Source organism: Panthera onca, chromosome E2 (assembly GCF_046562875.1).
Source record: "Panthera onca isolate mPanOnc1 chromosome E2, mPanOnc1 haplotype 2, whole genome shotgun sequence".
Taxonomy (NCBI): domain Eukaryota; kingdom Metazoa; phylum Chordata; class Mammalia; order Carnivora; family Felidae; genus Panthera; species Panthera onca.
In genome coordinates, this window is record NC_138353.1 from 35,122,941 (window position 1) to 35,145,898 (window position 22,958).

General features: G+C 40.4%; 1 protein-coding gene and 1 non-coding gene across 9 annotated transcripts in view; both read right to left on the reverse strand.

The window, feature by feature from the left end:
- The window catches only part of CNOT1 (CCR4-NOT transcription complex subunit 1), a 102,344-nt gene that overhangs the window by 72,200 nt on the left and 7,186 nt on the right, over nt 1-22,958 (reverse strand). For all 8 annotated transcript variants that reach the window (XM_078438837.1, XM_060650622.2, XM_060650619.2 and 5 more), the window contains exon 2: nt 3,921-4,196. In XM_078438837.1, coding sequence (XP_078294963.1) covers nt 3,921-4,022 — 102 coding nt within the window. In that variant the 5' untranslated portion in view covers nt 4,023-4,196. The remainder of the gene's footprint in view (nt 1-3,920; nt 4,197-22,958) is intronic.
- LOC132691404 (U6 spliceosomal RNA) lies at nt 11,482-11,588 on the reverse strand. Its single transcript, XR_009615754.1, has one exon. It is a non-coding gene; the product is annotated as a U6 spliceosomal RNA (small nuclear RNA).

The following is a 22,958-nucleotide window of genomic DNA, read 5'->3' on the forward strand; positions in this document are numbered from 1 at the left end:
TTTTTAAAAAATTTAAATTTACTTATTTTGAGAGAGTACACCAGTGGGGAAGGGACAGAGAGAGAAAGAGACAGAGAGAGAGAATCACAAGGAGGCTTCACACCACTAGTGCAAGGCCAATGCGAGGCCTGAACTCAAAAACCTTGAGGGGCACCTGGGTGGCTCAGTCGGTTGAGCATCCGACTTTGGCTCAGGTCATCATCTCACAGCTCATGAGTTCGAGCCCCACATCACGCTCTGTGCTGACAGCTCGGAGCCTGGAGCCTGCTTCAGATTCTGTGCCTCCCTCTCTCTCTCTGCCCCAACCCACTCGCATTCTGTCTCTGTCTCTCTCAAAAATAAACATTAAAAAAAAAAAAAAAAAAAAAAAAAAAAAAAAAACCTTGAAATCACGCTCTGAGCCAAAGCTAGATGCTTAACCAACTTAGCCACTGAGGTACCCCTGTGTCTTTTTTTTTTCTTAAGTTTATTTATTACGAGAGAGAGTGTGCAAGCAGGGGAGCGGCAGAGAGAGAATCTCAAGCAGGCTCCACACGGTCAGTGCAGAGCACAACACAGGGCTCAATCTCAGATGCTTGGCTCGATCTCACTAACCATGAGATCTTGACCTGGGCCGTTATCAAGAGCGGGACCCTTAACCAGCTAAGCCATCCAGGCACCCCTCATCTGCATATTTATGATTTGTGAACCGCTCTGTATATACATATTACTTCAATAAAAAGTTGACTAGGGACACCTGGGTGGCTCAATCTAGTATCCGACTTCAGCTCAAGTCATGATCTTACAGTTTGTGAGTTTGAGCCCCACATCAAATCAAAAGAGAATCTCTCCTCTATGCCCTTCTCCCACTGGAGCTTTCTCTAAGTAAACTTTTAAAAAATGACTAAAAAAATAAATAACACATGGTACACAGCAGATGCTTAAATAGTAGTTCCATCAAATTCTTAGGTCACAGACCAGCACAGCTTTCAGAATTTATCCTAAAGAATTAATCCAAATAAAGGAAAAAAGGGGTTAAGTCTTCACTGATGAAGTGTTATTAGATTGGATTCTTCAAAGATGCGAATTTCAGGATTTAGAATGACATAAAGGGTCCTGAAACTCAGACTGAGAAGCTTGAATTTTGTTCTGTACTAGAAGGACCTGTGAAGGTATTAGAAAAATGAACTTAAGCACCGTTAATTCATCAAAGTAGCATCAAATGCATTAAGTCCTGTAAGCATACAAATGTGCTGGTATTTCAATGTACTACATACACTGAAATACTACATGAAAAGAAAAAAAAGCAAATAGGAACTGAGTAATTCCAAGAACTGAGCTTTCCATTAGAAAACTAAGTAGAAGGGGTGCCTGGGTGGTTCAGTCGGTTAAGTGTCCGACTTCGGTTCAGGTCATAATCTCATGGTTCGTGGGTTTGAGCTCTGTGTCAAGCTCTGTGCTGAAAGCTCAGAGCCTGGAGCCTGCTTCAGATTCTGTGTCTCCCTCTCTCTCTGCCCCTCCTCCACTCAGGCTCTGTTTCTGTCTCAAAAATAAATAAACATAAAAAAAATTGAAAGGGGAAAAAAAAACAAAACTAAGTAGAAGAGTTGCCCAAGCTTGAATTTCGAAGAATTTATCCTACAAATCAACTAACACACACGTCAAAAACAATCTTATAACAGCATTGTCGATAGGATGGATACACACACACACACACACACACACACACACACACACCAAACCTATATGTACCTCAATAGTGAAATAAATTACAATTCATCAATACGATGGTTTCCTATACAGCCTTTTAAAAGGATGAAGAAACTTTTCATGTTTGGATTAAGAAATAATTTCTAAAAGAGACTGGTAAATTAAAAAAAAAAAACCAAGATGTAGAACACTATCATACACCACCATATAAAAAAGGATGAGAAGTATTTTACTATTTTCTTTTTCACTTTTTTTTGATGTTTATTTATTTTTGAGAGGGAGACAGAGTGTGGAAGGGGCAGAGAAGAGGGAGACACAGAATCTGAAGCAGGCTCCAAGCTCTGAGTTGTCGGCACAGAGCCCAACACGGAGCTTGAACCCACGGACCACAAGATCATGACCTGAGCTAAAGTCGGACGTTTAACTGACTGAGCCACACAGGTGCCCTTATATTAATCTACTTTAAAAACAAACAAACCACAATTTCTACACACACACTCCAAAAACAAAAGAGAAAAAAGTTTCCATATCCAACTCTTAATTCTTAGATTTAGCTCAAATAATTAGGCACCTACTTCATTTACAAACTTGTACCAGTGTACTACTTAACTTATATAATAACTGTAATTTATTATGCAGAGGAGAATTAGCATTTTTAAAAATAATGCTTACGACAGGAACCATATTAGGTGCTCCACTTATTGCATTTAATCCTAACAAGGATGTCAGGCAGATTTTATTTTTATTCTTATTTTGCAGGTGAGGAAAATAAGGTTCAGAGAAGTTACCTATTGTCACACAACTAGTATGTTTTATTTTAACAATATATACAATTCTAAGTATAGTGCCATTTGATTTATTGATGCGAAGGGGGTACCATCATTGAAACAAAGGTATACTATATAACTTTCAAAAAGATTGAATGAAATGCTCTATAAGTCAAACCTGTACTTGAAAACAATAGCTTTTTAAAATCGGCAGTCAAAGGCAAAACCTGGGCGGGGGGGAGAGGGGCAAAGAATTTGAAATGACATTTCTCCAAAGATACACAAATAAGCACATGAAAGATGTTCGACATCATCTATATTACCAAAATGAGATACCTGTTTACACTCCCTATAATGGGAATAGTGTTAGTAAAGAGGAGGGAAAATTGGAACCCTTCTACATTGCTTGTAGAACTGAAAAGTGGTCCAGTGCTCTAGAAAATAGTCTGGCAGTTCTTCAGATTAGAGTTACCACATGACCTAGAAATTCCATTATTTAGTATATACTAAATATTTAAAACAGGGGCACCTGGATGGTTCAGTCAGTTAATCATCCAACTCTTGGTTTCGGCTCAGGTCATGATCTCATGGTTTCAGGAGTTCGGGCCCCACATCATCCTCCAAGCTGACAGCGCAGAGCCTGCTTGGGATTCTCTCTCTCCTCTCCTCTCATCCTGACCCTTCCAGACTCACGCTGTCTCTCTCTCTCTCTCTCTCTCTCTCTCTCTCTCTCTCTCAAAATATATAAACTTACAAAAAAATTAGAAACAAATATCCACCCAAAAACTGAAAGCCAACACTACTCAAAAGCCACAAAATGGAAACAAATTTAAATATATTCGATGGATGGATGAACAAAATGAGGACTATTCATAGAATTGACTATTGTTCATTATTATGAATAATATTAACACAGTATTATTATTATTCATAAAAAGGAATGAAGTACTGACACTGGCTCCAACATGGATGAAACTTGAAAGTACTGTGATAAGTGAAAGAAGGCAGACACAAAAGGCCACATCTGGTAAGACTGCATTTATATGAAATGTCCAGAAAGGCAAATCCATAAAAGCAGAAAGATTAGTGCTTGCCAGCGGCTGGAGAGAGGAGGAAATGGAAGAGCAACTGCTCACAGTGTCAAGCATTTCTTTCAAAGATGAAGAAGATATTTTCAAAGATGGTGATAATTAAGTAATTTTGTGAATTACTGGAAACTACCAAATGGCACATTTTAAAAGGGTGAGTTTTACATTTTGTAAAGTATACCTCAATTTCAAACTGTAGCTAGAAAAGATGGGGAGTAGGCCAAAATATTTCATAAGTTGTATAGAAAAATTAAAATCTGTGACTCCTCAAAAAAAGGACTGGGATAAATCTCTTTTATGTATTAAAGCTGCGGAGAACCTTCTTTCCACTACATACTCATTCCTTTACTGGTACTTGTTTTCTAAGTTTACTTACATGCTGTATTTCCTGCTGGCTGGCTCGGTAGTTTTTCTTGGTTAAATTGTCCACCAGGTAGCTGATTTGAGACAAGGCCAGCGAGAGCGAGTCAAGATTCATTGCTGGTTGGGGCGGAAGCAGGCGGCCGAGCCCGGCGCAAAATCACCATTATTCCCCTTTAGTCACCTCAGAGGCAGGTTAATGCTTTCTTTGTAATTAGCCTATATCTGATGTCTGTGCAGTGTCTTCAGTTCTTCTTTACCAGGGGTATTACTCTGTTCTGAAACATGGCACCTGTGTTATAAAAAAAAAAAAAAGAAGAAAACACTTCAGATTTTCAAATAGTTTTTTTGTTTTTTACATTTATTTATTTTTGAGAGACAGAGACAGACAGAGACAGACAGAGTGTGAGCAGGGGAGGGGCAGAGAGAGAGAGGGAGACACAGAATCCAAAGCAGGCTCCAGGCTCTGAGCTGCCAGCACAGAGCCCGACGCGGGGCTCAAACCCACAAACGGTGAGATCATGACCTGAGATCATGACCCAAAGTTGGACGCTTAACCGACTGAGCCACCCACAGGTGCCCCCAAATTAGTTTTTATTTTTAGGGAAAAAGGAGTTAAACAACCATCATCGCTCCATCTTAATACCTGAAATACCACTAAGGACTTAGGAAAAACAAAATTAAAATGTCTCAAACACTATTTATAGACGATGCCAAGTTTGAAACTTAGGGCCAATAGAAAAAGAAACCCCCCCCCCCAAAAGTTTGTTTAGCGAGACAACCTATAATATCTGAGATTTCTATTTTATCTACTTCAAAATGATTATTTATACTATACCCTTAGGAACAGCAGGAACGTACTTAAAATTAGGATAGATGGAAAGGAACACTCATCTGACATTTTCAGTCTCTCTTCCCACACTATCTACAACCTATTTACAAGACCCCATTTATTAACTTTACTCCTTATAGACTGCTACAGAATCAGATGGTTTGGTCTTAAAGTTGTACCTTAGGATCTATGTTTTAGGTATTTGAATGGTTGTCTTAAAGGCAAATAAGGACTCCATAACCCAAATTCCTTCTCACAGTGTTGAAAATTTTATTAGGAAAATTTAGAAAGGAAAGCCCAAAGCAGCAGGATAGCTAAAATCACAGGATGCTTATCAGTTTAATTCCAACCACAAGCTGAGTCAGAGGAACTATTCTGTATGACAAAAACAAAAAACAAAAAACACATAAGCTTCTTTTAATATTTATTGTGAAAGAGAGTGTGCAAGCAGGGGAGGGAGAGAGGGAGAGAGAATTCTGAGCATGCTCCACACTGGCAGCACAGAGTCCAACACAGAGCTCTATCTCAAACTGAGATTTTGACCTGAGGCAAAATCAAGAGTCAAGACACTTAACTGACTGAACCACCCAGCTGCCCCCACACGTTCTTCTTAAGCATTCACCAAGTACTGCTGCTGAAATACAAAAATCTTTCAATACAAGGAGCTGAACTTATGCAAAGCTTCATGTTCTATAAAATCGGCTCATAATTTCATTACAATCAGAACTCACCAGGTAAGATATAGAGAATTCACAAAGATTAGGGGCGCTGGGTGGCTCAGTCTGTTAAGCGTCCAACTCTTGATTTCGGCTCAGGTCATGATCTCACCATTCACTTCAGTTCGTGAGTTCAAGCCCCACATGGTGCCCCACATTGGGCTCCACCCTAACAGCCCAGAGCCTGTTTGGGATTCTCTCTCTTCCTCTCTCTCAGCCCCTCCCCTACTTGTGTGCTCTCTTCCTCCCTCTCAAAATAATAAACATTTTTTTTAAAAGGCTGATACAAAGGAACAGAATAACTTTACCATGGAACAGATACTATGGCAGCCTGTTTTTTTTTTAAGTGTTTTAATGTTTATTTATTTACAGAGACAGAGAGCAGGGGAGGGGCAGAGAGAAAAGGAGAGAGAAAATCCCAAGCAGGCTAAGTGCTGTCAACAGAGCACCACACAGGGCTTGATCTCGTTAAGTGTGAGATCATGGCCTGAGTTGAAATCAAGAGCTGGACGTCTAAGTGACTGAGCCACCCAGGCACCCCAGCCTGTTTCAGTTATTATTTTACCCATGGGACAGCACAAATTTTATTTTACTTATGATATGGTACAGCAAAACAAATACTGAATGACCTTCTCAGAATTCCTCTAATAAAACTGAGATTTTGGTACTTTGACTACACCATCTCTTCTGATAAAAGCCTCATGGTAAAGGGTACAACTTTTTCACGTTAACATCTAAAGACTGCTATACAATAAAACACTGGTGTAATCCAAGTTTCAAAAACCCAATCTTCATTATATGAACAAGTTAATGCATTTATGACCAATTCCAAGCCCTTATATTAGATTAGAATGACAACATAATTTATTAACCAAACCAAAACACTTCTGAAAGTAAAGGGTGTAACCAGTTAAACCAGACAACAGGTGTAAACCAAGACATGTGATCACCCTAGCTGGCAAAAATCTTTAAAAAAAAAAAAAAAAAAAGAAAAAAAACCTGACCCGTCCCTCCAAACATTACTTTGTTTCTAAAATGTACTTTCACTCGTCTCTCCTTCTCAGTCTCTTTTGCTGACTCCTCCTCCTTGAACACTACAAATTGTTTCTTGTGCATCCAATCTAAGGAATACCAAGCACTGTGGATTACAGTTAATCTTCTAAGTGTTAACATAAAAGAATACCCATGACACTGAGTGAAAAGCTTCGGAACTATGAACAGCAAGATTGCATCTTTTAAATAAAGACATCTACGTTCCTATGTGCAGAGAATGCAGAGAAAATAAGGCCTTAACCATAGTGGTTACAGACAGGATTTCACTTAAAATTCCATTTACAAAAAGACCCCGAGGGGCGCCTAGGTGGCACAGTCAGTTAAGCGTCCAACTCTTGGTCTGGGCTCAAGTCATGATCTCACAGTTCATGAGTTCAGGTCCTGCATCAGTCTCTGTGCTGACAGCACGGGAAGCTGCTTGGGATTCTGTCTCTCCCCTCTGCCCCTCCCCAGTTTGTGCGCTCGCTCTCACTCTCTTAAAAAAAAAAAAAAAACTTTAAGTCCTAAATAAAGAGTCCTTCTAGAAATCTACAGACCTTCATACATACAACATGTACAGTATTATTCAGTGCAGCAATAGCTGTCATAGCAAAGGAATGGCTAGGAGTTGGTGACCGAATAAGTATCTTGGACAATGCATATAGTATTCTAGCCTTTAAACTCTGATTTCTAGGGGCACCTGGGTGGCTCAGTCAGTTAGGCATCTGACTTCAGCTCAGGTCATGATCAGGTTTGTGAGTTTGAGCCCCATGTCAGGCTCTGTGCTGGCAGCTTAGAGCCCGCTTCAGATTCTGTCTCTCCCTCTCTCTGCCTCTACCCCACTCGCACTGTCTTTCTCACACACAAAATAATAGTAATAAACATTAAAAAAAATTTTTTTAATAAAATAAACTGTTATTTCTATATATGCTACTTTTTGCTTCTAATATGTGGACATATATAGAGTTGGCTTTTTGCAAAAAATATACAGGAAAGATAAGCCACAAACTAATCAAAATGGTTACCCATAAGGAGTGAGAAAAGGGTAGAAGGCATACAAATCAGACTGAAAACTCAGCAAGTATACCTTTTTGTATGTTTTTGACTTTTGAATCACGTGATTATCTTCCACGTTTGAAATTTAATTAAGAAAAAAACTATAATCAGGGGCGCCTCAGTCTGGTTAAGCATCCGACTTCAGCTTAGGTCACAATCTCAGTTTGTGAGTTCAAGACCCACTCCGCGACTCAGTGCTGACAGCTTGGAGCCTGGAGCCTGCTTCTGTGTCTCCTCCTCTCTGTCCCTCCCCTGCTCTCACTCTGTCTCTCTCTCTCAAAAATAAATAAACATTAAAAAAAAATTTTCCTGAGGAAAAAACACAACCAAATACAAACAGAAATAAACCTGAGTGTCAAACTGATTACATAAGACACAATGAAAACAAATTATTTCAAATAATTACTGAACACAGATGCTGTACATCCTTGATGGACAATGCAGAGTGGTGTGTGGGTATGTGTGTATTATTTCTTATTTGAAGGGGTGGGGGGAGGGGCAAGTATCTTAAGTTGGGTCCGTGCTCAGCACAGAGCCTGGCGCAGGGCTCTATCCCACAACCCTGGGATCATAACCTGAGCCAAAACCAAGAGTTGAACACTCAACCAACTGAACCACCAAAGTACCCCTATTTTTTAGGACCAAAAGAAATCAAAGAAATTTGACTCATGTTTACTGTTAGCAAGAGTATTTCATTAAAAAGTTTAAACTTTGGGTACCTGGGTGGCTCAGTTAGTTGACTTCAGCTCAGGTCATGATCTCCCAGTTCATGGATTCAAGCCCCACGTCAGGATCTGCGCTGATGGTGCAAAGCCTGCTTGGGATTCTATGTCTCCCTCTTTTCTCTGACTTTCCCCCACTCACTCACTCACTCTCTCTCTAAAATAAGTAAATAAACATTTTTTTTTTTTTTTTTTTTTTTTTAAGTTTACAGGGTGCCTGGATAGCTCAGTCAGTTAAGTGTCCTACTTTGGTTCAGGTCATGATCTCACAGTTAATGGGTTCAAGCCCCATATCGGGCTCTGTGCTGACAGCCTGTTGAGCCTGGAGCTTGCTTCAGATTCTGTGTCTCCCTCTCTCTCTGCCCCTCCTCCCTCCTCCACTCACAGTGTCCCTCTCTCTATCTCTCTCCCTCCCTCTTGAAGATAAACATTAAAAACATTTTAATAAAAAAGTTTAAACTATTTTTACATTATTGGGCAAAGCAAATAACAGGAATCCAAATTCAGTGCAAAAAAATGTGGTAAACATAAAAGTTTAAAGGCCGTGGGGCACCTGGATGGCTCAGTAGATTAAGCGTCCAACTTTGGCCTAGGTTACGATCTCACCATTCCTGAGTTCGAGCCCTGCGTTAGGCTCTGCGCTGAAAGCTCACAGCCTGGAGCCTGTATCAGATTGTGTCTCCCTCTATCTCTCTCTCTCTGCCCCTCCACTGCTCATGCTCTGTCTTTCTCTCAAAAATAAATAAACATTTAAAACAAAAAAAATCAATAAAATAGGCAAACTTAAAAAAAAAAAGCTTAAAGGCCTGAAATACTAGATTTCAAATGGAATTATCAGAAGAAACGCTTTTTAAAAATCATCATTTCCTAATGGAGTTTAATGAAAGCCCTAGAGTATACAATGGAAACTACAAGACAGTGTTGAAAAAAAAATTAAAGATGACACAAACAAGTGGAAGGACACTGTGTTCATGGATTAGAAGAGTTAATACTCTTAGACTGCCCATGCCACCCAAAGCCACCTAGACTCAACACAAACCCTATGAAAGTCCCAATGGCATTTTTCACATAAATAGGAAAAAAAAAAAAAAAAGTCCTAAAATTGGTATGGAACCATAAAAGACCCTCAAGAGCCAAACAATCATGAGAAAGAACAAAAAAACCAGAGGCATCACAGTTCTTGATTTTCAACTATACTACAAACCTACAGTAATTAGAACAGTATAGCATAAAAATAGACACAAAGATGAAAAGAACAGAGAGCCTAGAACTAAACCCTTGTATATACAGCTTACTAATATCTGATAAGGGGGACAAGAACAACCAATGGGGAAAGGACAGTCTCTTCAACAAATGCTGCTGGGAAAACTGGAAAGCTACATACAAAAAAATGGAAGTGGACCTCTATCTTACACACTCACAAAAATTAACTCAAAATGGATTAAAGACTTAAACAGAAGACCTGATACCACAAAGAAAACATACAAAATAAGCTCTTCAGTGCTGATCTTGGCAATGATGTTTTTGGATATCACACCAAAAAGCACAAACAACAAAAGAAAAAGAATCAACAAATGCGACATCAAAATTAAAAGCTTCTGCACAACAAAACAAACAACAAAATGAAAAGGCAACCTACAAAATTAGAGAGAACATTTGCAAAACATGTACCAGATAAAGGGTTAACATAAGAACTCATACAGGGACACCTGAGTAACTCAGTTGGTTGGGATTCCTTCCAACTCTTGATCTAGGCTCAGGTCCCGATCTCACAGTTTCCAAGTTTGATCTCTGCCCTAGGCTCTGTGCTGATGGCTTAGAGCCTGTTTGGGATTGTCTCTCCTTCCCTCTGCCCCTTATCAGCTATGCATTCTCTTTCTCTCTCTCAAAATAAACTTCAAAAATAAAAATTCAAACAACTCAGTAAAGATATTAAAAAAGTACAAACGATCCAATTAAAAAATAAGCAGAGGAACTGAACATTTTCCCAAGGATGACATCAAAATAGCGAACAGGTATCTGCAAAGGTGGCTCAACATCACTACTCATCAGAGAAAAGCATATCAAAATCAGAATAAAATATCATCTCACACCATTAAGAACAGCTAGCAACAAGAAGAGATAAGTGCTGGAGAGGATATGGAGAAAAGGGAACTCTTGTGAACTGCTGGTGGGATTGTAAAGTGATTCCACCACTATGGAGAACAGTATGAAAATTCCTCAAAATATTAATAAGAGGCACCTGGATAGCTCAGTTAGTTCAGTGTCCAAATCTTGATTTTGGTTCAGGTCCTGATCCCAGGGTTGTGAGATGGAGACCTGCGCATGGAACCTGTTTAAGATTCTCACCCAACCCTCCCTCTCCCCTTCCCCCACTGTGTGAGTGTGCTCTCTCGTGTGCAAAATTTAAAAAATAAAATAAAAAAACAAAACAAAAACTTATACAAGATATTGAGGCAGGGGCACCTGGGTGGCTCAGTCGGCTAAGCGTCTGACTTCAGCTCAGGTCATGATCTCATGGTTTCGAGCCCACGTCAGGCTCTGTGCTGACAACTCAGAGCCTGGAGCCTGGAGCCTGCTTCAGATTCTGTGTCTCCCCTTCTCTCTGCCCCTCCCATGTTCATACTCTGTCTCTGTTTCTCAATAATAAATAAATGTTTGAAAATTTTAAATAAATAAAAGATATTGAGGCAAAGTTTTTTAATTAATTGGATATTATAAAAGTACTTAATAATTTTAGGTGTACTTTGGCTATGCAAGAATGTCTTAATTTGCAGGAGATGAATGCTCAAGTATTTGAGATAAAACAGTTCAGTATAAATATATGAATAGAGATGGGAAAAATGGGTGAAGGGGAGTGGATGTACAGGATTCCAGTTATAGAATAAATCACAAAAATGAAAGGTATATCATAGAGAATATAGTCAGTGGTATGGCAATAATGTTGTATAATGACAGATGGTAGCAACACTTGTGGTGAGCACAGAGTAACATATGGTGTTGTCAAATCACTATGTTGTGCACCTGAAACTGATGTAACGGTGTGTCAACTGTACTCCAATAAAAATATATATATATGAACAACAGAGAAAATAATTATGGTAAGATGTTAATTGCTGAATCTAGGAAGAAGTTACTGGCTGTTCACTGTACTATTAATTTCTCTGTACATGTGATTTTCTTTTCTTTCTTAAAGACTTTACTTTGAGACATGATAGAAAAAATATGGAACACTGCATGAATTTGTGTGTCATCCTCGTGCAGGGGCCGTGTTAATCTTCTCTGTATCGTATCAAGTCTAGTGTATGTGCTGCTGTAGGAAGCACAGGTGAAATTTTTAATAAAACTGGGGGTGATGATACGGCGCCTGGGTGGCTGAGTCAGGTTAAGCATCCAACTTCAGCTCAGGTCGTGATCTCAGGGTTCATGAGTTCAAGCCCTGCATTGACCTTTCTGCTGTCACCACAGAACCCGCTTCAGATTCTCTGTCCCCCTCTGTCTCTGGCCCTCCCCGGCTTGTTCTCTCTCTCAAAATAAATAATTTTTTTTTTTAAAAATGGGGATGATGGGGTGCCTGGGTGGCTCAGTCAGTTAAGTGTCTGACTCTTGATTTTGACTCAGGTCATGATCTCTCTCCCACTTCAGGCTGCACGCTGACAGTGCAGAGCCTACTTGGGATTCTCTTTCTCTTTCTCTCTGCGCCCCCCCCCCCCCCCGCTTCCCTGTTCAGTGCTCTCTCAAAATAAATAAACTGTTATAAAAAAAAAAACAAAAACAAAAAACAAGTTACTCTTTAAAAAAAAAAAAAATAGCGGCGCATGGGTGGCTCAGTCAGTTAAGCATCCGACTTCGGCTCAGGTCACGATCTCACGGTCCGTGAGTTCGAGCCCCGCGTCAGGCTCTGTGCTGACAGCTCAGAGCCTGGAGCCTGCTTCAGATTCTGTGTCTCCCTCTCTCTCTGACCCTCCCCCGTTCATGCTCTGTCTCTCTCTGTCTCAAAAATAAACAAACATTAAAAAAAAAAAATTTTAATATTTCAATTCTAAATCTTTGAATGACTCTAAAAATGTTTTTAAATGTATCAACTTTATTCACGCAAATGAGATCTCTCTTTGACGGGGACTGTCAATAATGTGAAGATTCAAATGTTATATAGGCTTTGAAGCATAAACACCAACATAAATCTGATTGCAGAAACAAGCTCAAATTCATTAAGCTTTGAAAATATTTTTTTAACTTTATTTATTTTGAGAGAAAGAGCAAGCAAGCAAGGGAGGGGCAGAGAAAGAGGGAGAGAGAATCACAAACAGGTCCCCCCCTGCCAGCACAGAGCCCGACTCTGGGCCCGAACTGATGAACCTTAAGATTATAACCTAAACTGAAATCAAGAGTCAGACATTTAACTGAATGAGCCACCCAAGTGCCCCTAAAATACTTTTAATGGAAAAACTATTATCGTTCCTTACGAGGATTATATAAAATGTCCAAAATGATCTCCTTCCAGTTTATTCCAATATACTTTATAAATATCTTCATTTGCTAAAGATGGCACTCTTATTAATTCAAACACTTGAGCCTAACTTTATGCCATGGACATAGCTTAGGTGCTATATATATACCACAAGGGGCTTAATGGAATAAATACAGATTTTTACACTAAAACAATTATGGAAAAAAAAATGTGCATAAGAACTGGCAGATGAAGGGCACCTGGATGTCTTAGTCAGAAGAACGTATGACTTTTGATCTTGGGGTCACGTGTTCCAGACCCACATTGGGTGTAGAGATTACTTAAAACACACACACACACACACACACACACACACACACACCCCTGAGGCACCTGGGTGGCTCAGTTAGTTAAGTGTCCAACTCTTGATTTCAGCTCAGGTCACAATCTCATGGCCTTTTTTTTTTTTTTTAAACATTTATTCAACTTTGAGAGACAGAAACAGCGTGAGTGGGGAAGGAGCAGAGAGAGAGAGAGAGACACAGAATCTGAAGCAGGCTCCAGGACCTGAGCTGTCAGCAACAGAGCCAGAGCCCGATGCAGGGCTTGAACCCATGGACCACAGGATCATGACCTGAGCTGAAGTTGGACACTTAACCAACTGAGCCACCCAGGCACCCCATGATCTCATGGCTCTTGAGTTTGAGCCCTGCATCAGGCTCTGTGCTGACAGCTCACAGCCTGGAGCCTGCTTCAGATCTGGGTCTCCCTCTCTCTCTGCCCCTCCCCCGCTCATGCTCGGTTGGTCTCTCTCTCTCTCTCAAAAATAAATATTGAAAAAAGAAATAGGGGCGCCTGGGTGGCTCAGTCGGTTAAGCCGCCGACTTCGGCTCAGGTCATGATCTCGCGGTCCGTGAGTTCAAGCCCTGCGTCGGGCTCTGTGCTGACAGCTCAGAGCCTGGAGCCTGTTTCAGATTCTGTGTCTCCCTCTCTCTGACCCTCCCCCGTTCATGCTCTGTCTCTCTCTGTCTCAAAAATAAATAAACGTTAAAAAAGAAATAAAAAACCGCTGACTCCTAAGCACCACCCTACATCAAGATAATCAAAATCCTCAAGGAAAGAGTACAGGGGCACCTGAGTGGCTTAGTGAGTTACCGGCTCAGGTCATCATCTCACAGTTTGTGGGTTTGAGCCCCACATCAGACTCTGTGCTGACAGCTAGGAGGCTGGAGCCTGCTTTGGATTCTGTGTGTCTCTCTCAAAAATAAAATAAACATTAAAAAAATAAAAAGAATACAGAACAACATTGTATTTTAAACATACTCTGCAGGCGATTCTTATGCATTTTAAAAGTTGAGAACCACTAAACTTACTAATAGCTTTGGGAAACGTTTTTAGAAAGTTTACCAAACTTTAATGCAATCTCTACTAAGTGACAAGGAAAGCCCTTCACATCTATTCCTTTTTCTCCCCTCAACTTCTACCAGTTCGGCCAAAGACATCTCTGTAAAGGCAATTTGGTCTCCCACTGCACTGACTGATGCTAGCAATCTTGGTAGTATGACCTAACTTGCTCTAGGATTAAATATCAACAGGTACTTTAAGAAGCCAAATAGGCCTGGGGCATCTGGGTGGCTCAGTGGGTTAAGGGTCTGACTCCCGCTCAGGTCAAAAATCTCAGGGTTTGTGGGTTCAAGCCCTATGTCAGGCTCTGTACTGGACACCATGGAGTCTGAAGCCTGCTTCAAATTGTGCCTCCCTCTCTCTCTGCCCCTCCCCCATTCACGCTCTGTCTTTCTCAAAAACAAACATTAAAAAAAGAAGCCACTGGGGCGCCTGGGTGGCTCAGTCGGTTAAGCGTCCGACTTCGGCTCAGGTCACGATCTCGCGGTCCGTGAGTTCGAGCCCCACATCGGGCTCTGGGCTGATGGCTCAGAGCCTGGAGCCTGCTTCCGATTCTGTGTCTCCCTCTCTCTGCGCCCCTCCCCCGTTCATGCTCTGTCTCTCTCTGTCTCAAAAATAAATAAAACGTTAAAAAAAAAAAATTAAAAAAAAAAAAAAAAAAAAGAAGCCACTATCAACAACAGCCAAAGTATGGAAAGAGCCCAAATGTCCATCGATGGATGAATGGATAAAGATGTGGTATATATATACAATGGAGTATTACTCGGCAATCAAAAAGAATGAAATCTTGCCATTTGCAACTATGTGGATGGAACAAGAGGGTATTATGCTAAGTGAAATTAGTCAGAGAAAGACAAAGATCATATGACTTCATTCATATGAGGACTTTAGGATACAAAACAGATGAACATAAGGGAAGGGAAGTAAAAATAATATAAAAACAGGGAGGGGGACAAAACATAAGAGACTCTTAAATATGGAGAACAAACTGAGGGTTAGTGCAGGGGTTGCAGGAGGGGGGATGGGCTAAATGGGTAAGGGGCATTAAGGAATCTACTGAAATCATTGTTTCACTATATGCTAATTAATTTGGATGTAAATTTTAAAAAATTAAACATAAAATTAAAGAGAGAGAGACAGAGACAACATTAGTGGGGGAGGGGCAGAGGGAGGAGAGAGAATCCCAAGCAGGCTCCACACTGTTAGTACAGAGCCCAGCGCAGGGCTTGAACTCACAAAACCATGAGACCATGACCTGAACTGAAACCAAGAGTCAGATGCTTAACTATCTGAGTCACCCAGGCACCCCTAATTTTATCTAATTTTAATTAATCTTAGTATAAATTTAAATAGCCTCATGTGGATAGTGGTTACCATACTGGCCAATGTTGCAAACTCCTAATGACCCATATAAATCGGGGAAGGTATCTTATTCTAGCATTCAGAAACAACCAATACCAATTTTCCCAGATGCCCCACTTTCCCCCTTGGTTTCCTTAAAAGGGAGAGCTCATTATTTTCTATTAGGACTTTAAAACCAACAAAATCACTGACTCAAAATACTCATCCCAATTTATTTTTTAAATTAAAAAAATTTTTTTTTTTATTTTAGAGAGTAAGCACACACACAAGGGGAGGGACAGAAAGGGGGAGAGAGGGAATCTCAAGCAGCCTTTAAGCTCAGCACAGAGCTCAACGTGGGATGCCATCCCACAACCCTGGGCTCATGACCTGAGCCAAAATCATGAGTCAAAGCTCAACTGACTGAGCCACCCATGTGCCCCTACTTATTTTTAATTGAAGTGTTTTTATTTTATGTACAATGAGTTACATTAAGGTAGGTATCCTGGGTATCTGCAGTTAAGGGAGGTATCTTGGATGACCCATTCAAGGAAGTTCACTTAATGTAACTTAATGAAGCCTATATCCTTCACGGACTGACGGAAATACTGGCAGCACATACTGAGAGTGCATTTCTGGGTCAGACCCTGCTGGTTCCAAAAATGCAGCAAGAATGAGACCCCTGGCCAAATTTCCTCAGATGGCTCCAGTACAGCTGTTGGTGACCCATTTTGCTCTCTCAGATGCAATGAGGCAAAAGGCCACAGCAATCTTTAATACTCCTCCAAGAGGCAGAGATTCTAGATTTATAGTACACAGTTCCAATCCATTCATCCAAAATGGTTTACTTATTAAATTCTTAAATATAATTACTATGTACAAAATAGGATAACTTATCCCAGTACAATCACAACACTTAAACAGAATTGTTCTAAGCATTTTATGTATATTAGTTTATTTAAACCTGGTAACTCTTTGAGGAAGGTATTATCCCAAGTTTATAGCTGAAGAATAGTTTAAATGTCAACTGCTAATAGAATTTTAAAGACAGTATTTAACAGAACTTTAAAGAATTGGGCAGTAGAGGTAAGAGGATTTAAAAATGAACAAAAATCCTTGTATTGCACCTTCAAAATCATTAAGAGTCTAAATAAGTGTTTTAATACCAAGTCCCAAAACAAACAGTTCCTGACAGGAGTATCTCCAACCTTTAGGATGAATAGTAAGAGTTTTAGACCACTTAATCCCCAATTCTGTACTGAATACTCAGGAATCATCCCCCCCGAATCATCTTTAATCCATTCCTTTTTCATCCAGGAAATGAACAACTCTTTAAAAACGTATCAAGTGAAAAAGGCCTAAATATCCCCCTAAAAGTGCAATGGTTAAGTAAATCATAAAAAGGAATACTATCTATTGGGAGGAAAGCAAGTTTCAGAACAGCATTGTGTATATATATGTCCTTATATGTAGAGTATCCAGAATGATACAAAAATAACTATCTGAAAAGTTAGATGAAAGGAGATAAGAAGGGAATTGAACTTTTTTTCCCTACTGAAATACAAATGTAATTTTCAAAGACAAAATATTAGGCCAACAAAATTTTGCATATTCCAATTTTGCATATTCTCTATACAAAATCCCTTTTGATGGAGACCATTCACCTCACTTACTGAACAGAAAAGAGTTAACATAGAAGGCCTGCGACTGCTATCCTTAGAAAGACATGCCAGGTTGGCCCGTGGCTAGTGTGAGAACCTGGATTTGGGGAAAACTAATCCCCATTCCAAGAGCTAATAAGAGTGGCTCACTGTGACTAAACTGTACCAAAAAATGTGGTTCATGTTTAACACCTACCTTCCCTCCAGGAACCTGGAATTTTAATGGGTGACAGGCAGAAGGTGCCTATAACAATCCTAGGCACCGTGTCTCTAAGGAGCTTCGCCGCTGGGCAACATTTTGCACATATGTGTTGTCACAATTCCTTGTTGAAGGAATTAAGTGTGTCTGATGTGACTCTACTGGCAAAGGCACTGGGAGAGGTTCAGCTTGGAAGCATGAGTCCAGTTTCCTCAGACTTCACCTCATATGCCTTTTCCCTTTGCTGATTATGCTTTGTATCCTTTTGCTGTAATAAATCACGGTCCTAAATACAATCCCCACACACTAACCCTGACAGTGGCCAAAATGAAATGTCTTCTGGAGGTAACTAAGACCCATTTTGTGGCTTTCTTCTCTTTTATGTATAGAACCCATCTCAGACTTCTAGATTTTATCATAAAGATGATCCTAGAAGCTACATGAATTGGTTTAAGTATATTTTAGGGAATAAGGGAGTAGGAGAGACCAGGTAGATGCTTACCAAATCTGTTTCCTCTCCCTGGCTAAACAGCTAGACTACATTTCTCAGTCTCTCTTGCATAGGTGTGGCCAAGATTCTAAGTTCTAGCCAATAAAACGCAGGCCAAAAATGATACCAGCCACTTCTGGACCTTGTCCATAAAACCTCATACTCATGACCCTCTGGTTTTATCACCATCTGCCAGCTAAACAAAGAGGACTCCCTCTAGAGAAAAACAATGCCACAAGATGGAAGGAGCCTGGGTTCCTGAATTACCACACAGAAGGCAACCTAATGAACACTCAATGAAAGTTATCTGAGGAAAGTTATCGGAGTATAAATGTCTACTCTGTTAAGCCACTGATATCTTGGGGTTGTTTATTACGTTAACCTGCTTTGCATACTAACAGACGGCATGATCTGGTAAACATTTTTAGAAGCTACTCTTGACAATGCAAAATACTGAGAAAGAGGAGGTCACAAGGAAATTTGATAAGAGGGAGGGGCGCCTAGGTGGCTCAGTTGGTTAAGCATCCGACTCTTGATTTCAGCTCGGGCCATGATCTCACAGCTTCAGTTCGAGCCACGCATCGAGCTGTCTGCTGTCAGCACAGAGCCTGCTTCAGATCCTCTGTTCCCCACCCCCTACCCCTGCCCTGCTCAAGCACACGTTCTCTCATCTCTCAAAAATAAACAACAACAAAAGATTATAGGGAAAGCAAAGTGAATGCATTCAAGAGAGAACTGCAAGGACTCTCTGAAACTGTGAATAAGCAAGACAAGTGAAGGAAAAGGAGCAAATATATTTCCACTAAGCACCTGGATTCCACTTACTCCTGACATGAAACAACTAAGAGAATACATGGCAAGAAAGAAAATGAAGAATTTGGACAGGACTATGAATTATAGCCTGCAACATAGCAAGGGTGAGCTACAAATAATAGATCTGGGAGTCATCAACATAAAAAAAAAAAAAAAAAAAAAGACAGGATAGAACTACAGAATGAAAATAAGAGCGTCTAGAGAGAATCCTAAGGAAGCTTAGTATTTCAGGGTGGATAAAGAGGAACTCAAGAAAGGAAATGAAGAGTAGCCTGAGAAGTGGAAAAAACTTAGAATGCATAATATCAGAAACCAAGCAAAGTCCTCTACTTAGTGGTAATAAGTAAAACCTACAAACAGCATCCCTAAAGAGAGCCTTAAGGATGAACCTTCACCAAATGTCCATTGTGGCAGACAGCCTCTAAAACAACCCCAACAATCCCTAAAATGTCCATCCTTATGTAATCCCCTCCCCTTATGAGTGGGATGGACCTTAAGTGTAGCTTCAAAAGAAGGAAATAGTCATTTCCAAGTGTACGTTACAAAAAAGACTGACTTTTGTCTTGTTTACCTCTCTCTGAGCCTATGCTCTAAGCAAGCTGCCATGCTGTGAGTATGGAAAAGACATATGTGGCAAGCAACTGATGTCTCCAAACCAACAGCAAGAATTTGAAGCCAGACAAATGCCATGTGAGTGAGCTTGTAAGATCTCTCCACCCTTCAGCCTTGAGATGACTGCAGCCCGTTAATACTTGCATTGGAACTCTGTGAAAGACACTGAGCCAGAAGCACCTAGCCAAGCTGTGCCTTAGAAATAAAGAACAAGAAAGGTTAAATAGCTAAATTCAGAGGTATTTTGTCATGCAGTAATTGATAACTAATATACCTATAGTCTGCAGAAATCATGGGGGGGGGGGGGAGATTTTTTTTTTAGGTTTATTTATTTTGAGAGAGATAGAGCACATGGGGAGGGGCAGAGAGAGAGGGAGAAAGAGAATCCCAAGCAAGCTCCGCACTGTCAGCACAGAGCCAGACGCGAGGCTCAATCCCACGGGATATGAGCTGAAATCAAGAGTTGGACCAACTGAACCAACTGAGCCACCCAGGTGCCCCCATGGGGGAAAGATTTTAAAAGGTATAGCTGGCAGTATACCAAAACTATATAGAAATTATAAATTATCAGAAATCGCAACTAACTGATCATTGATAACCTTCAAGGGGAAAGTTAGTGACTACCAGAAGGTAGGCCAAGATGCCTCCATAAAGTGGACAATGCATCAGGTAATAAGACCAGGGTCTACTTCAAGCCCCAGCCCCTCCAAAACCTCCCAAGCCACTTCAGATCATCTACAGGCTAATCTACCTTCTCTCCCCTTCAATATGTATGATGCACTATAAAATTAGGGGCGCATTGGTGGCTCAATCAGTTAAGCGTCCGACTCTGGCTCAGGTCATGATCTCACGGTTTGTGGGTTCGAGCCCCGCATCAGGCTCTGTGCTGACAGCTCCAAGCCTGCAGCCTGCTTTGGATTCTGTGTCTCCCTCTCCCTCAGCCCCTCCCCTTCCTATGCTCTCTTTCTCTCTCTAAAATAAACATTAAAATTTTTAATTTAATCATAAAATTTTTTAATTTAATCAAACTGTTCACTATTGTTTCATGTGTATTATCATTTATATCAGGCTCCCGTAGACATGCCTTGGGTTTTATTCCATAGCTCTTCCTCACCATCACTCCCAACCAATCAGCTTTGAGGGCACTGAAAACATTCCAGAACTCTGAAAAATACAATACCAATATTAATTTCTAGGACCCTAAAATATAATTTGACTAGGCCTAACAAAAAGGAAAATGTAGCCCAAGTTTGGCAAAGTTCTTCCACCTTCATCACCCATGAAATGGAGATAATTTTCCACAATCTCATTTCACATTGGTTTGTCTTTAACTGTAGAAGCATCTTTACATTATGTATCACTAAAAAAGTTTACTTGATAGTATTTTTCTTAGGACAAGATGCATCCCAATTTCAGAGATGTTAAAATGTTGAAAATTTGTTTTATAATCAGTGAAATCTGTTATTCCTTCTCTTTACCCAGTCTTCTCATATGTGCCACTGTGAAATTAAAGTAACTTGTGATTTACACCAATAATAACTGGCTCTAAATTAAATAAAATAATCCTGACAACAAATCTGAACCTCAAGGGGGTATTTACTGGAATAAACTAGAAAGCAATGTAATCTCCAAAAGTTTTTGTTTTCTTTTTAATTTTTATATTGGGGTGGGGGGAGGCAGGGGAGAGGGGCAGAGAGAGAGAATGAATCTCAAACAGGCTCCTCACTCAATACAGAGGCCAAAGCAGGGCTCAATCCCAGGACCCTGGGATCATGACCTGAACTGAAACCAGCCAACATTCAACCGACTGAACCAGCCAAGCGCACCTGCTAAAACATTCTGAAATGCTTAAATTTTTTTTTTTAACATTTATTTATTTCTGAGAGACAGAGAGACAGAGAGTGATTATGGGAGGGGCAGAGAGAGAGGGAGACACAGAATCCGAAACAGGCTCCAGGCTCCGAGCTGTCAGCAGAGCCCGACGCAGGGCTCAAACCCACAGACCGCGAGATCATGACCTGAGCTGAAGTCGGCCGTTCAACCAACTGAGCCACCCAGGCGCCCCTTAAATGCCTGAGTGGGAGAGCCACTAGCACACAACGAGAATGAGAGATGAAATAAACATCACACAAAGGACAGCACCACCAACAAAGAATTATCCTGCCCAAACACCAACAGTGCCCTTGCTGAGAAAATGGCTTTTGCATCCACTTTCCAGAAGGTGAGCCCTAGATGTGAACACCTCAGGTATGACTTTCCACAAAGTTAACACAAAGCCAAGCACAACTTAAATTCATCAGATGATAAGAAATAGTGTATCGTTTTCGTGAAGTGGCTACCACAACTTATCAGAAAAACAGTTTATGCACTATATGCACTAACTCAGCCAACTATTTGTTGAGTACTGACTATGTGTCAGGTATTTAAGATACATCCGTGAAGAGACATACACATATGCCTGCATTCCCACTGGAGGTGAGAAATAGTAATCATTAGAAATTATAAAACATGTTAGGAGATGCTAAGTACTATAGAAAAAGAAAAAACATCAGGGTAAAAGTGAGCCAGAGGACAGGAGGGATGCAATTTAAGTTTTCTGACGGTGGTCAGAGTGAGCCTTATTGAGAAAGAAGTCTTTGAGCAGACTTAAAAGGAGCTGAGGGGTTCAGCCATGCACATATCTGAGAGAATGTTCCAGGCAGAAGGATCAATCAGTTGGTGCACAGGCTTCCTAAGAGACTGCGTGGCATCTGTAAGGCAAAGCAAGGAGGTCAAGTGTAGTTGAAGGAAACCAACTGGGGGGACAGGGGTGATAAGTTAGGGGGAAATGGAGAATACATGAGTAGGTATAGAGCAGAGTTAAATTCTATAGGTAATTAAAGGACTCTGGCTTTTATGAAAGACAAATGGAGAATCAACGGATGGTCCTGAACAGGACAACATGATATGACTTTTAAAATACAAGAATTACTCTAGATGATGAACTGAGAAGCAAGGATAGAAGCAAGGTAGATAATAGCACATTAAGAGACAATTAGTCACTGAAACTCAACACAGAAGAACTCTACAAAGCTATATACAAATATGCCAAAACTAAGTATATCAAGATATCATACCAATGTTTTGTGGTTGCCAGAGAACTTGAGGGCTTACTGATACAAGAGTGACTAAATACTTTCATGTAATTTCTACATTTTACATTTAGATACACGATCTCAACTTCTGTAATCTTTGGCATATTTGTCTGTTTGAAAAGGGAAGGGGAAAATTCTTTTTTAAGATTTTTTTTTAACGTTTATTTATTTTTGAGAGCGTGAGTGGGGGAGGCACAGAGAGGGAGACACAGAATTTGAAGTAGGCTCCAGGCTCTGAGCTGTCAGCACAGAGCCTGACATGGGGCTCGAACTCACAAACATTGAGATCATGACCTGAGCTGAAGTCTGCCGCTTAATCAACTGAGCCACTCAGGTGCCCCTCTTTTTTAAGATTTTAAGTTATCTCTACACCCAACATGGTGCTTGAACCTACAACCTTGAGAGACCAAGAGTCACACATTCCTCCAACTGAGCCAGCCAGGGACCCCTTTTTTGTTAACATTACTTTTCTATTTCTTTATATACAGATGATAGATTTTTCTTTTTAAGTAATCTCTACACCCAACGTGGGGCTTGAACTCATGACCCCAAGATCAAGTGTCACAGGCTCTACCAACTGAGCCAGCCATCT